Source organism: Lepisma saccharinum, chromosome 13, assembly GCF_977018435.1.
Source record: "Lepisma saccharinum chromosome 13, izLepSacc3.1, whole genome shotgun sequence".
NCBI lineage: Eukaryota > Metazoa > Arthropoda > Insecta > Zygentoma > Lepismatidae > Lepisma > Lepisma saccharinum.
Genome location: NC_139241.1, coordinates 4,630,242 through 4,643,662, shown reverse-complemented (window position 1 = coordinate 4,643,662; position 13,421 = coordinate 4,630,242). Strand labels below are relative to the sequence as shown.

At 36.3% G+C, this 13,421-nt stretch overlaps 1 protein-coding gene across 2 annotated transcripts in view; it reads left to right on the top strand.

Moving 5' to 3' along the window:
- jing (AE binding protein 2 jing) overlaps nucleotides 1–13,421 on the top strand; it is a 145,965-nt gene that overhangs the window by 126,676 nt on the left and 5,868 nt on the right. For both annotated transcript variants that reach the window (XM_083133810.1, XM_083133811.1), the window contains exons 4-6: nucleotides 15–165; nucleotides 2,705–2,853; nucleotides 6,926–6,993. In XM_083133810.1, coding sequence (XP_082989936.1) covers nucleotides 15–165; nucleotides 2,705–2,853; nucleotides 6,926–6,993 — 368 coding nt within the window. The remainder of the gene's footprint in view (nucleotides 1–14; nucleotides 166–2,704; nucleotides 2,854–6,925; nucleotides 6,994–13,421) is intronic.

The following is a 13,421-nucleotide window of genomic DNA, read 5'->3' as shown; positions in this document are numbered from 1 at the left end:
AATTTCTATTGCAGAATACCTTGGAGAGACATGTGAATAGTCACTTCAATCAAAATGTTGGAGCTGGAACTAGCTCAGGAACCAAACGGAGTTTAGATTCAACACCAAACAAACTCTTCCGCAGGAATGGAAAGAAGTTGCGCTACAGGAGAAGACCGTGGTCAGGTACGAAAACAGGATGAAACTGTATGCGGAAAGGGTGGTTCCTTTCCTTTCACGTAAACAGAGAAGATAACAGTCACTGTACATCCTGGGGGCATGAACTTTCAAATGAATTCCACTCTCTTGAAATTGTGCAAGCTTTAAAATCTAAGATCAGTATTGGCAGATGTTGAATTGTCAAACAACTTTTAAATGATTTATTTCTCTTGTAGTTTGCAGCTCTTGAAAGTACATAAACACAATTTTTGATGTAATGTTTTGGGTGGAACACACGCTCCCTTCATCAGACTTTTATTCTCAGTTACAATGCAAGCAATACATACATACAAGAAAAATTTTAAAATGCAATCAATGTTCAAAATGAATGACTGAATCAAATCCAAAAATGTAATTATTTCTATAATTGTTGAGAAGTGTAGAAAAGAAGGACTGCTTTGCTACAATCAATAGATTAAAAAGCATAATTGCTTACATGGTTTTCACTAACTTCAATCAAAACTATAAATTATGGTCTTGTTAACTGCTGGCTCACAAGTACAGTCCCTACCAAAAGTTTTTGGTACAAATATGGAGTGAAATTGTATGGAAGGAATATAGTGTGTGAGGCATATATTGCCGAAAAAAATATTGGTATACGTCTTGAAGTTCTTGAGATAGGAAAGTGGAAAATCAAATTTCTTAACTGAAAAATCCAGCATTTTGAAGTACAGATGAATGTGTATACACGTAACCGACGTCGTTATGACAGTACTGAATTTTTTCCAGTATTTTGAACATGAACGAAGGTTTTGGCGATAAAAAAAAATCCAAAATGTTTTCTCTATAGTTTTTCTAAAATTCGCAAAATAAAAAAAGATACAGCGAAAACTGAGGGGTCTTCCTCAGGGACCAAATTTTATCAGTCATTAGTTGAAATGTGTGTCAATAGATGGTGCAGAAAGTCATCTTGAGAAGCACCATTGGGCAAGTCTTTATAATGAACAGGCTGTTTGAATTGCAAGCTACGTGATAATGGGGAAAAGATCTGTAACCGTGGCCGTGAAATGGCATTGGTATGTACAAATGCAATAGGTCTCTTAGAGAAATTTCAGTCGCATTGAATGTGAATAAAACCTGTGTGGCAACCACAATAAGCAAGTTCAAGCAGCAAGGTACAGTGGTTGATAAACCACGCTGCGGCCACCCCAGGGTAACGTCTGTACGCGAGGACCGGATTATCGTGAGAGTGGCAAAGAATAACCATAAAGCTATTCTTCCAGTGATAATGAGGGAATTTGAAGATTCCACTAACAAAAGGGTCTCAAAGATGACAATTTTGCGTCATCTGGGTGAATGTGGACCTGCGTCTTATGCTCCTCTCAAAAAGTCATTGCTCAACAATGTACATAAGAGAAATAGTGTGAAGTGGTGCAAACAATTAACAATGGCTTGGATTCAAGCGAGGGAAATTCCATTATTGCCTTGGCCAGCACGAAGTCCGGATCTGAATCCTATAGAGAAGCTATGAAATATGATTGATTTTCGTGTAGCCAGACGCCAGCCAAGGAATGTCCAGAAACTTCGTGAACAGTTCTCCAAAGTATGGAATGAGATTACGCCCCAAGAATGCCAGAAAAAAAGTTCAGATTTAACGATTTTACAAATTGTACCTTTAGTTGCATCTATTAGTTATAAGTGCTTTAATATGCCCTTACACTTTACACTTGCTTGATCTTGATGCATCTTTCAATAACATTACATAATAATTCCAATTTTGTATTAAAGTGTTTATTTCGTGAAAAGCACTCACATATGTACTTTTTCTGTTTGTCTGAAAAGCATATGACAAGGTGGTCTTAAACCTTTGGTAAGGACTGTATTAACAAAAGTGTGAACATGTAACATGCATGGTTAGTAAAGAATATTACTGTAAACATCAAATATCTGATAATCTCAAAATTCAGTTCTGTATCTAGTGTCTGCAACACCAACTTCATGTTTGGATTAAATATATCACTTTTAAAAAAATTCTATAACACTTAAGTGCAAGACAAGAAAATTGCAACAGGTTCAGATCATTCCATTGCAGCAAAAAGAAGAAAATCTGTTTTCAATTTGTGAGAAATCAAAGCCGCTGAAAGGGGCCCCTCATGCACATTCCAAATTGGATTTACAAGGTGCGGTTGTTCTTGACTCAAGGCTGGAAGGGTGAAATGACTTGCAGCCTGAACTGACAACCCTTTGCATTAGATCCAGTCGCCGTCAAATAATTTTAACCAAATTTTATATTTCTCAACAAGCCTAAACATAATCGAACAAACACCCTCTGTGACCTAATATGCACTAGTTTATTAATTAATATTAAAATTCAAGGGTACATATTAATTAACGTATAAAGTTTAAAAAAATAGTAAGCTATTTACTAGTAAAATTGTTGAGATCGTGAAATCGACTTAGAGAAAAACTAATTTACTGGGCAACGGGCTCACGAAGGTTGAGAACCACCGATCTAGTCATGTAATTGTTATTGTGTGGAACTGATTGTTGTCCTTTTGCATTTCAGCTCGGATGTTCGATTATTTTGATAGTGGAATAATGGAAGGGCTGCAACACAGATTGGTAACTTTGACTGAGAAACAAGCAACTTTGACTGAGAAACAAGCTCAGGGGGACGTAACCACTGCAGGAAATATGGTGGCATTCCATAGCAAGGTGGGTACTTACTGCAGTGTATTCATTTTTATTTTAAGTGTGATCTTTGGCTACCCACACTCTTTACACATGTTCTGTGTCCAAGGTGTGCTGTAATTGTGCATCTTGGATTCAAACTAGTAATTACTTCAAAAAATGTACATACTTGCTAAATTGTTGTGTTGGTGAAATTGCCAGTAAGAGAAATGCTTACTTGAGGTCGGTATACATAGCTCGGGTTGTACCAGATCTTGTGACCATCGTCTGCAGCCGTACATGATTGTAATTGATGCAAATGTTTACAACAAGAAATGAGTGTGTTTGTGTTTTACATGCGACTTATAGTGGTTTTTAACCTAGATTATATGAGAGTAGAAGATGTGACAATATAGAATGTGCATTTGACAAAAACCGTAACAATCTAAATGGTGTTTTGTATGTGTGCATTCTGTCTCACAGTATAACTAGATCAGAACCTAGGATAGAAGAAGAGATCACATTGCATGGTCAACTTACTGGCACGTATCTGGAAATATATTTCATGGGGGGACCTCAGAACTGAATCTCAATAATAATAATAATAATGTTTAAATTAAAATAGCAATATTAATGTGTCAATTAATTAATATCATTTTACTATTTACTATGGTAAAAAGACAGTATAAGACATGTAGTCAAGATTGCCAAAGCATGTATAGAAACTGTCCTAGCAAGGATATTAAATTCCCAAAAGATAAAGAATTTCATATTTTATTGAATAACAATAAAAGAATATCAATCAAACATTACACGACATTAAACACAACAAGACACCACTTTTTGTGCTCACAAAACTAATAATAATTAATAATTTGACATCTCCCATTGGTCCCCTAATTGTCACACTTGGTGAACTTTTCCCCTTTCATTATTATATATACAAAAGTAATCTATATCAGCAAAAATGCTGGTTGAAGACTAACACCCCATTTATATGGGAGGGGGGAATCAAAAATTTCAAATTGCACTCGTTAAAAATAGGAACAATCAAACAATCAATAGTTGTTTTTGTGTTCCAGTTTGTCATACCTTCACATGTAAATCAAAAACAATGAAGACAGAATTGAATTTATCTGTAGTTTTCAAGAAATAACATGTTAATTTCTGTCGCATGGTGGAGGTTTCATTTGAAACAGCCATTCGCTTAAGGTTAAGCCACATCGATGAATACTTTATTTGAAATCCCCAACTATTCCATGAAAACCTGTTTTCAAAGTGCCAGTAAGCCCCTGCACCTCTGATATGAATGAAAGACAAAAATGAAATAAAACCAAACCGCACATTCTTCCTGTGAACATTTAAGTAATTACGGGCATGCATAATGCAGTGTTGCCACAACACTTGGCCAAGCTGATGCCAGGTCATGAACCAAAGACTTCCTGATTTGGATCGAGGTAAGTATAAGTTTGCTCTTTTAGCTCAGTATAGACTTTTTGATATTTTGTCTGGCCTCAAGTGAGTATTTCCTGTAAATCCAATATCATCAAAATATCAAGTAAATATGCACAATACATTTTTTCTTATTCCTTCATGTAGCAAGCTATGCAATTGCCAAAATTTGAAAGAAAATGTGGGAGACATTCCCACAATCATTGTATGATAAAGTTACACGTTTATCATCTTTGTTCTTCTTAGATATATTTATGTTTAAATGAATATTTTTACTAATTTCTTGTTTTGTATGTGGTGATTTTTAGCTTGTACAGTGAAACCTTCTCAGGGGAAGGGGTGTGCGAAAACACTTCAAATACAGGAAAATGTTAATTTTGCCTCATTGGGACCATAAATTGGTTGTAAAACCCAGGAAAAATTTCACTGAAAAAAATGCAGGCTTGAATCGGGATCTCTGGTGTACTGTACAATTGCTCTACTAACTGAGATACATACCAAGCCTTTGTTTTGCCTCGTTTCTCTTTTTTGCTTACCTGTGGAGAGTATTTGTCAAGTTTGAGTCCTGTTGAGCCAGCATTTTTTGCAGAAAATAAGTTCCGTTTTGCTAATTTAAAGAAACACAAAATGTAGAACAAAGAACTTTATTTGCACACTGAACTATATGCCTTGGACTAGTTTTCGACATAGTTGCCACCACTGGTCAGACACTTAGCATAACGAGACACCATGTTTTGTATCCTCATACCATAGAATGATGCCTATGATGATAACCAAGTTCATGAAGCAGCGACTGAGAAATGCGTGGAAGATGCACTGAAAGAACCAACTAAGTGAATCCTCTGTTATCTTCTCTGGTACTGCATGTACTATGTTGTCAGCCACCCCAGATGGGAACCCACTGCGTTCCTCATCTTGCATATTGTTTCACCCTTCGTTAAGTTGTCACATTCAACTCTCTACCATTGAGGTACTCATGATCTGTTCCCCTTACACCTCGCCAATCTGACGTTGGATTTCAGCTACTGACACATTCCGCACTTTACACACAGCGGCCCTCTCGATTTTCTTGGACATCATCACCACCCACTGCAAATTGTCTGCACTACAATCTTTCCTCCAACTGGTGTCTGTGTGTTGCCAAGAGGCCAAACAACTAGTTGTGCACGCACACCCTCGCGATCGCAGCGAATGGAACTTACTTTCTGGACGTACTGTATACATCTCCTGTGTGTAGCAAACGGTAAGGTAATTTACATCTCTTCACTAGGAGAAAAGCACTGACAGATGATTCCACGCAGGTAAAACAGCAAGCGTGAAAAATCGGGCGAAACCAGTGCTGGCTCCGTAACTTTTAGTACAAAGTTGGCATAATATGCCAGATACTCAAGTTGTGGTCAAGCCTGCATTTTTTTTGGTTAAATTTCCATACAGTACATCTGTCTGTGCCAACAAGTAAGCTGGTTTCTGCTCTACTAACAAGTATACTTGGATATATTCACCTGTACCCTGCATCAAACTTTCAATATAGGTTGATTGATATTTTTTATTTACAAAAGTTAATTTTTCAGCAAAATACTGTTTCTTTTATGGGTAATTTGGTGTCAGATTAGGTTTTTGTTAACTTCTGTGTTTGTTTCAGTTTTAATCAGAGTTTAATGGCTTCTGCTCTCTCCTAGTAGATATAGGCCTCGCTATTCCCAATTATGAAATTCTTTTCATTTTCCTTTCCCAGGTGGCTTACTTTCTTGACGTGTGTTACTCTTTATAGGTCAGTTTTTCTCCTATGATACAAGGAAGTCACCATATTCCAGTTGAGACTTCCCAGGTCCCCAACTTAGGCTGCCAGCGCAAGGCACGCACTGCCTGCTAGCTGCCATGCAAGTTGTTGCACAATGAAATTTTGGTGTTAACATTTCCCCCAAACTAATTCAGTGAAGCTCCACCCTGATGGACCCAGCCACACCTCTAACCTCATCTAGATCCTTATCTGTGGTGGCTTCTACCACAGCCTTCAACATCATCAACAACCGCCATTCCTCCAACCAAAACCTGGACTTCACTGTTGCCATCCATACCGACATCCACAATATCCCTTTCAATGACTATATGTATAATACGTATATAAGACAATGTTTTTAATTTTGAAGGACAAGTGCCTTCTTGAAGATGCTCATTGCTTGTTTGCGACAGTTCTATTTAATAATCTAGAAGCAGAGTACGATTATGACACATTAAAAAATAGATATCCTCCAACCATAGAGCTTTCTCACATGTTTTAATAAAAATAGAGAGGTCGGGTTCACTTGTACCCTGCTTAGTATTGGGGAGGTTAATACATTCTCTGTTTTATCCAGTGAAAGTCATAGTGCTGCTAACTTATTGTAACAAAATATTAACTAAAGTTATGGAGTATTTTTAAACCAATCAACTTTCGATGGCTTTTATACTTCCTGTGACTAATTTGAAGGGACGCAGTACAAATTCTATTTGGAACAGCTGAGAGAAACTGGATGTGTGCTTAATCTGATGCTTGTCTTTTCTTTGAACAGGGATTCTAAGATATACATATGCACTGTTACAATGCTCTAAAGAAGATAGAAAGCAAGGTTTAGTCATGTGATTGTGGTCGAAACTAACCTCTTTCTGTTGTGTTAACTTTCAGATTTTGGCTCGGAGAAGTGATCTGGATGGGAAAGCCAAGGTTTTACTTCGATGGTTTCCGGAAGATATGTAAGTGCTCAGAGTGTAAATTTCTTTTTTTAGATCATAGTAGTGAATACTCACTTCACAAGTACTTAGTGGAAACAGGAATTTTTCTTGAGAAATAACTTTTTCTTGGACTGTTCTTCCTTCCAATCTACATCAGGCTTTGCCTGCAAAATTTATCTTCGTCCTATATTTGCTTTCATCATTCAATTTAAGATTCATATTGTTTGTGCTAGAAAAAGATGAGTAACAAAATAACTAGTGCTGAACCAATACCACTACAACTCTATTGAAAAAAAAATAGTAGTAATTCAGAACTTTGATTAATATTCGTGGGTGAGTTTTCCACTCCAATTAAGGCATCAGTTCAGCACAATTCTGCTTTAAAATATTAAAAAAATGACAGAATATATATATAAAAAAAAACTTTTATGTAATCACAATTTTTTCTTCCATTCATCGTTCACCAATGAATCGGACAATTTTTAAGTGATAACACAAAAGTAAAGGTATTGGATATCATGACACAGTTACATTTATTAGGAAGTACATACCTTAGGATTTGCAGAAACAAAAATATTGCTTAAATATTACATCCTCAAGATGTCCTCCATTACGCCACTCAGCAAGCCGACCGCAAACACTTCTCATGGTTTCTGCATAACACACCTGTGGGGTTTTTATGGCATGAGCTGATGGCACTTCACTGTTTTGATGATGAATCCTGAATTTCATGCAAAATTCACATTGGGCGGCATAGCTATCGTTGTTCTTATAAAATGCTCTTACGGTGAATGCCTGCTGTGCACCAGTCCACGAATCCATTTCAAAGTGAATGCTATTCAAGGCCACACCACCTGGCAGTATCATTCCCTTTGCCCGCCAATGCTAAAAGTAGAAATCACTATTGTCAAATTGCCCAATTCACTCAACAAACCCTATATAATATTTAATATTGCTACAAAATCAATCGAAACCTTGTTTTTTCCACAAACTTCCAGGATAATTAAATTTTGCGAAAGTGTCACACAGCATTTTTGCAGACTCCATAAATGGTCAAAACATGTCGCCTGGTATCAGTAAGTAAAATACAACACCAATACCACTGGTATTGGTTCAGCCCTAAAAATACCCATCAGGCCAGGGGGTGTAAATGCCGATACTTCAGGGCAAATGAGCATTTAAACTGGTTTACATTTTATTCCTATTTTTAAACATGACCTGGTGGTGTTTACGAGGATAATTTCATTGTGAAAATTCCTGTTCTCACGTACACTTGCGTATCCATGATTTAGACATTTGAAACAAGGTAAGTGGTACATTTGTAATTCATTCGGGACAGAAATTAATCTCGGGGAAGACAACAAGCTTCGAAAAGTTTTACAGAGAAACATAAAACACACAGCTTCTTTTTTAAATGTGTGTGTAGTCTGTTATAGACACTGTTTACACATTCTTTCATTTGTCTACTACTGACAAGAACTCTCGTGTTAAAACTGAGAGGATAAGACTACATTCATTTTCCCATTGTTCTAGAAAATTCCTGTGGTTTACATATCGTAGTGCACTTGTAGTTTGAGAGCTGAAATGTCTCATTAAAGATTTCAATGTAACTCTCCAACATTTTTTTTATCCTTATGTGTTAGAAAACAAAATCATCTTGACTACTGTTGACAATACGTATTTTATAGACAGTAGAGCCACAATGATCTAACTGCAGTGTGGAAAACTGGGTTCGATTCCCAGGTTGGGCGATTTGAAATGGGAATTTTCCCAGCATGAAGTTATTCTGGGGTTCACCTAGCCTCTAATAAATGTTGAGGATAAAGGTGGCCAGAGCATGGTGCACATTACAGCACCTCCAATATGCTCACATGCCTAATACCCATTATGGTATGTATTGTATTGACTTGATTAGAAACCAGATCTGGTCAATAACACTCTTTGTGCAACTAGGCCAGTACTAAGAACTATCCACATAAATTATTTAATTATTGTACAAACTGCAGTATCATTTACCCAATCCTACATCTTGCTATTTAATTTTTAATCGGTATTTACTCTAGAGAATCAAAACACCTCCTTCCTCGCCCTGAAAAAACACACACACACACACCAAAATTCTGAGGGAAATCCAAAAGTTCCAACTATTTTCAAGAAAGGAAACGTGCATCGAACATTGTCTTCCCTGCCACAGAATAATGCATCAGTGTTGCTTCAACAGGTAACAACTCTTGTCAGGGTATGTATCATGAGGAAATAATTTGATGTAAAAAGAAATAATAATTTGGTGACATATCCTGGAAGTTGGTGTGTTAATATCTCACTTTTATATTTTTGTAGTTGAAATTTATAGCAGAGAAGTCAACCTAACAGCACTATGAAGGCCTCTAATTGTAAGTTGCACTCAGCCAATTTCAGGCAGGAAACTGCCTTGATTTCGTTTACGAGGGCGAATAATTGAATTACTAGAATGGCTTGAATTTCCAAACGTGACCACCTACAGTGCCAAAGCTCATGAGTAATTAACATACATACAGGTTAGCTCATGTGATCTGACGTGGTAGAATGCGGATTTTTTTTTATTATTGCAAATTGTGTTTGTGCAAATATCCACACTTATGAGAGGTGCTGCGTTTCAACGTCTGAATGTAGTCTTTTAGCCAGTGACTTTCTCATGCTTTTGCTGACCACCTGATTCCCCGTAACCTCTGCCATCTCGAAAATAATTACAGGGAAAGGACTTGGAACATTTTGGACCAAAAAGTAATGGTATTTTAATTTGAAGAAGTGCATCAGTATATAAATTGGCAAACAAAATTAAATTTGTCGATACCAATATTCTGTAGGATCTTAAATGCCCCGATAACAAAAATTTATAATTATAATAATTATTCGTCCATCATAAAAAACAACTACAGTTGTCGAAAGAAGATTGTTCAAAATTGTTTTACATAACATGTTCGAAGTCTGTTCCAACACTTCCAATGTTTGAATGCACATGTCAAAAACTCGATTCAGGGTTTCACAGTTGATTGTTGCAGTACATTGTCTCAGTTCGCCTAGTGTCCTTGGTGTTTGTTTAAAGACTTCTTGCTTTGAAAAGTGTCAAGTGAAAATAAGCTTCGGCAACTCACCAAAGGTTGTCATGCATATCAGGTTGCTGTTCGATCAAGTTGAAAAATTTGTTTACGAAGAGCTAGCATTTTTGTTTTGCAAAGTTCGTTAATGCCTGATGCACTTGAATTTTTATTAGGAAACATGTGTAAATCTTGTCCAAAATAGGACACACTGTTGTCACAGACTGATAATCGCCATAAAGATTTAATTCGAGGACTGTTGACACTTCCACCACACACCACCAGATGGTGTTCTGACTGTTGGTTATTTATTGACCATGCACATTACCTGTCTCCTTAAACTGCTTCACATATTGTCTAATTGATTTTGGACCTGGTGCACATGTCCATGTCTGAACTTTTGTTGGACTGTCATTGCTGACTTGGACTCAATAAACCAGGCGATGACATACTTTTTCTGTTCAACACATAACTTAAGGTCCGCCATTGATATGTTTTCTTGATGGTGTCAGATCGAAACCTCTAATAATAATAATAATAATGAAACCTTGTTAAAAATGTTTGAACTATGCTATTTCAACAACTGTAGTTGTTTTGCCTGTGAGATGGAAATACATTTTATAGTACAAACGATGCATACTTGTATTGTATTGTATCGTTGCCACTGATATGTAGTCAACTCTCTACAATGACCTTGGTAATAATTTACCTCTTGAAGTAATGATCCTTTTCCCAGAAACTGAAAAATTCAGAAAACGGGTTCGAAAATTTGAAAGAAATCGACCAAAAAATACATTTCTTGCACTTACTTTTAGTCACTGTATTGTGATTCTCTTCGTGAACTACTACTCAAAACTGTTGGGCCAATGCCTCTCAAGTTTTTTGGAAAATTTTCACAGTAATCGGTCGTCACAACTACACTTGTGGGTTATCATTGTAACCGGAAGGATGTTCGCTGTTAAAATAATGAAGTTTTATTTATGAAGAACTTATAATTTTCCAGAACGCACTCTTTTTTTTAAAGAAATAGTCTTATTTCAGGTTTGCTACGCATCTGGAAAACTGGGAAATGTCAGGGAATTTCGCTTGTCACGGAAAAATCAGGGAATTTTGCAGATCATCTGGAATTTACGTGCATTTTGGGGTCTGCAAGAGAAAAAGTTGCAAAATGAACAAGCAGTTCACTTCCACATATGAATTCGGTTCTTGTGATTCCACTCATTTCTTCAGGGTCAGAGCGAAATATTCTGTTTAGAAACTTGTTTCTTTCGTTCTTATGATTATTAGTCTTGTGCAAAATTATGGTTTCTTAGAATTTCTGTAATAAATTTTCACTTTTATAATACTAGATATTAGAAGGAGTATCAAAGTAAAACTTGCAATCCAGATATCTGATTCATAACTAAAGTACATTGATAATATGATCATAATTATCGGATTGGTTGGTGAAAATGAGGTTATCGTCTATTATTTTATAGATCTTTTGTTGGCCTTTCTATGCAACAAAAAAATCTCCAGATGCTGTGTACTTATAAATGTAAGCAAACAGCTACGGCATTATAAATCCGCCAAAAAATAAAAAAATGTGTATGGTTTATGAACTTTTTCTGTTGTTTTTATATTGTGGAGATCTGTTCTGGTGAAATAATGTACCTCTGTTACCTTAGCCTGAAGGCTCGATGATTGTAGCACCCAATACATTTGATAACGATTGTAATTGAACATTTTACTCTTCGAATTTTCATGTGTTCTTGGGTGTGTATAATTAAATTTACAAAATATAAGTTGTAAAAGTAAATAATTATAATAATTAACAGATTATATATTTAATTGAAAAACACAAGGTTCGATAAACATGTCTGGAAAAATTTCATTTTTGTAGTGGAAAACCTGGAAATGTCAGGGAATTTCATAATAAAAAAATCGTAACAACCCTGTATTTGGACTTATCTTGAATACATTAATTAATGCAGTTAATTACGGTATTTGCTGGCGTCCCCTTTTTTGTGCACATTTTCGAGATAAAAGTATTATCTGAATATTATAATTAACAGCATTCCAAATATAAAGTAAGATGTAGGTGAACTTTCAACAAATAGTTTACCTAATCTAACTAGTAAAGAATGCATTTTAATCTTCCTTGTCAAAATGCAGACATTCATCTCCAGAGATAAATGCAGTGTCATTTGAAACCTCTTCTAAATCAGAATCCTCACACAACAAATTGTCCTCTGTATCATCCAGTGCATTACTAATGGGACACTTCTTAAATGATTTAACCACTGTCAGTTTTCACAGCATCAGCATTGAGCTTTGATCCATTCACAAACTTGTGAAATGTGAGGCCTTTTCCTTCTTCCTGAGACACCCCGTTTTTTCAGATTTTTTTTAAGGGATAAAAAATGCGTGTTACATGCTGGTAAATACGGTAACCATTCAGGTTCACGGAACATTTTCATTTTTATATTCCTTCCCCCAAAAAACACCATTGCTGTCTGCCTGTACTAATTCAGGGCAGAGCAGTATTACATGAACTAATCTTATGCACCTAGATTACTCGTAAGCTTTCTGCTAGGCACCTCTAGTAAACAAAATTTTATGCCATTCTACAAATTAAATGATGCCCCTTCGTATATTTCATGTAATTTTGAGGAAGCACAAATGTGAGAAGCGAATGGTAATTTAGGTTCCATTTCTTCAATCTGTGAGATGAGTGAACAGCATTAGGAAATTGCACCATCTAAATTGACGTGGTGGTTATAGGAAACACTCTCAGAGAAGCAACTGCATGCTGGGAAAAGTGAACAAGGACATTGAGAATTGACTTTTGTGCTCCCTCGACCCCATTGGGAAGAATGAACTGATGAATGAAGAGACTAGTGCTGAAGCGTGAACTGACGTCAATGTTCCATGTGAAAATAGTCTCGTGTGTATGTGTACCTTAACAATAAAGGCAGCCTAAAATGGATAGGCTTTGTGTTTTTGTTTCACTTTCTGCTCAGATTGGCTAATCGGGACAGGACCCACAGTCGTAAATTTTGATTCAAACCTCTATGTGCCTCCGCCAGGTATTGATCCTTGGACCCCCTCATTTTGAGGAAGCAGTATTACCACAATACCATCTGGGAGGCATGCATGATGAGCAACGGACCATTGTGAACTCATACTCTTCTCCATCACCAAATACTGTTTTTCGCACAATAACTGTTCAAAATAAATGGAAACTTGTAATTTTGCAAAACTTTTCAGGATAATTACACGCTGTGAAGGTGTTATACAACATTTTTGCAGACTCTGCAAGAGACCAAAATGGCGGGAAAGTATCGGCCAGTATCCGTGAATAAAATCCAATCGATACTTTAATACCTAATA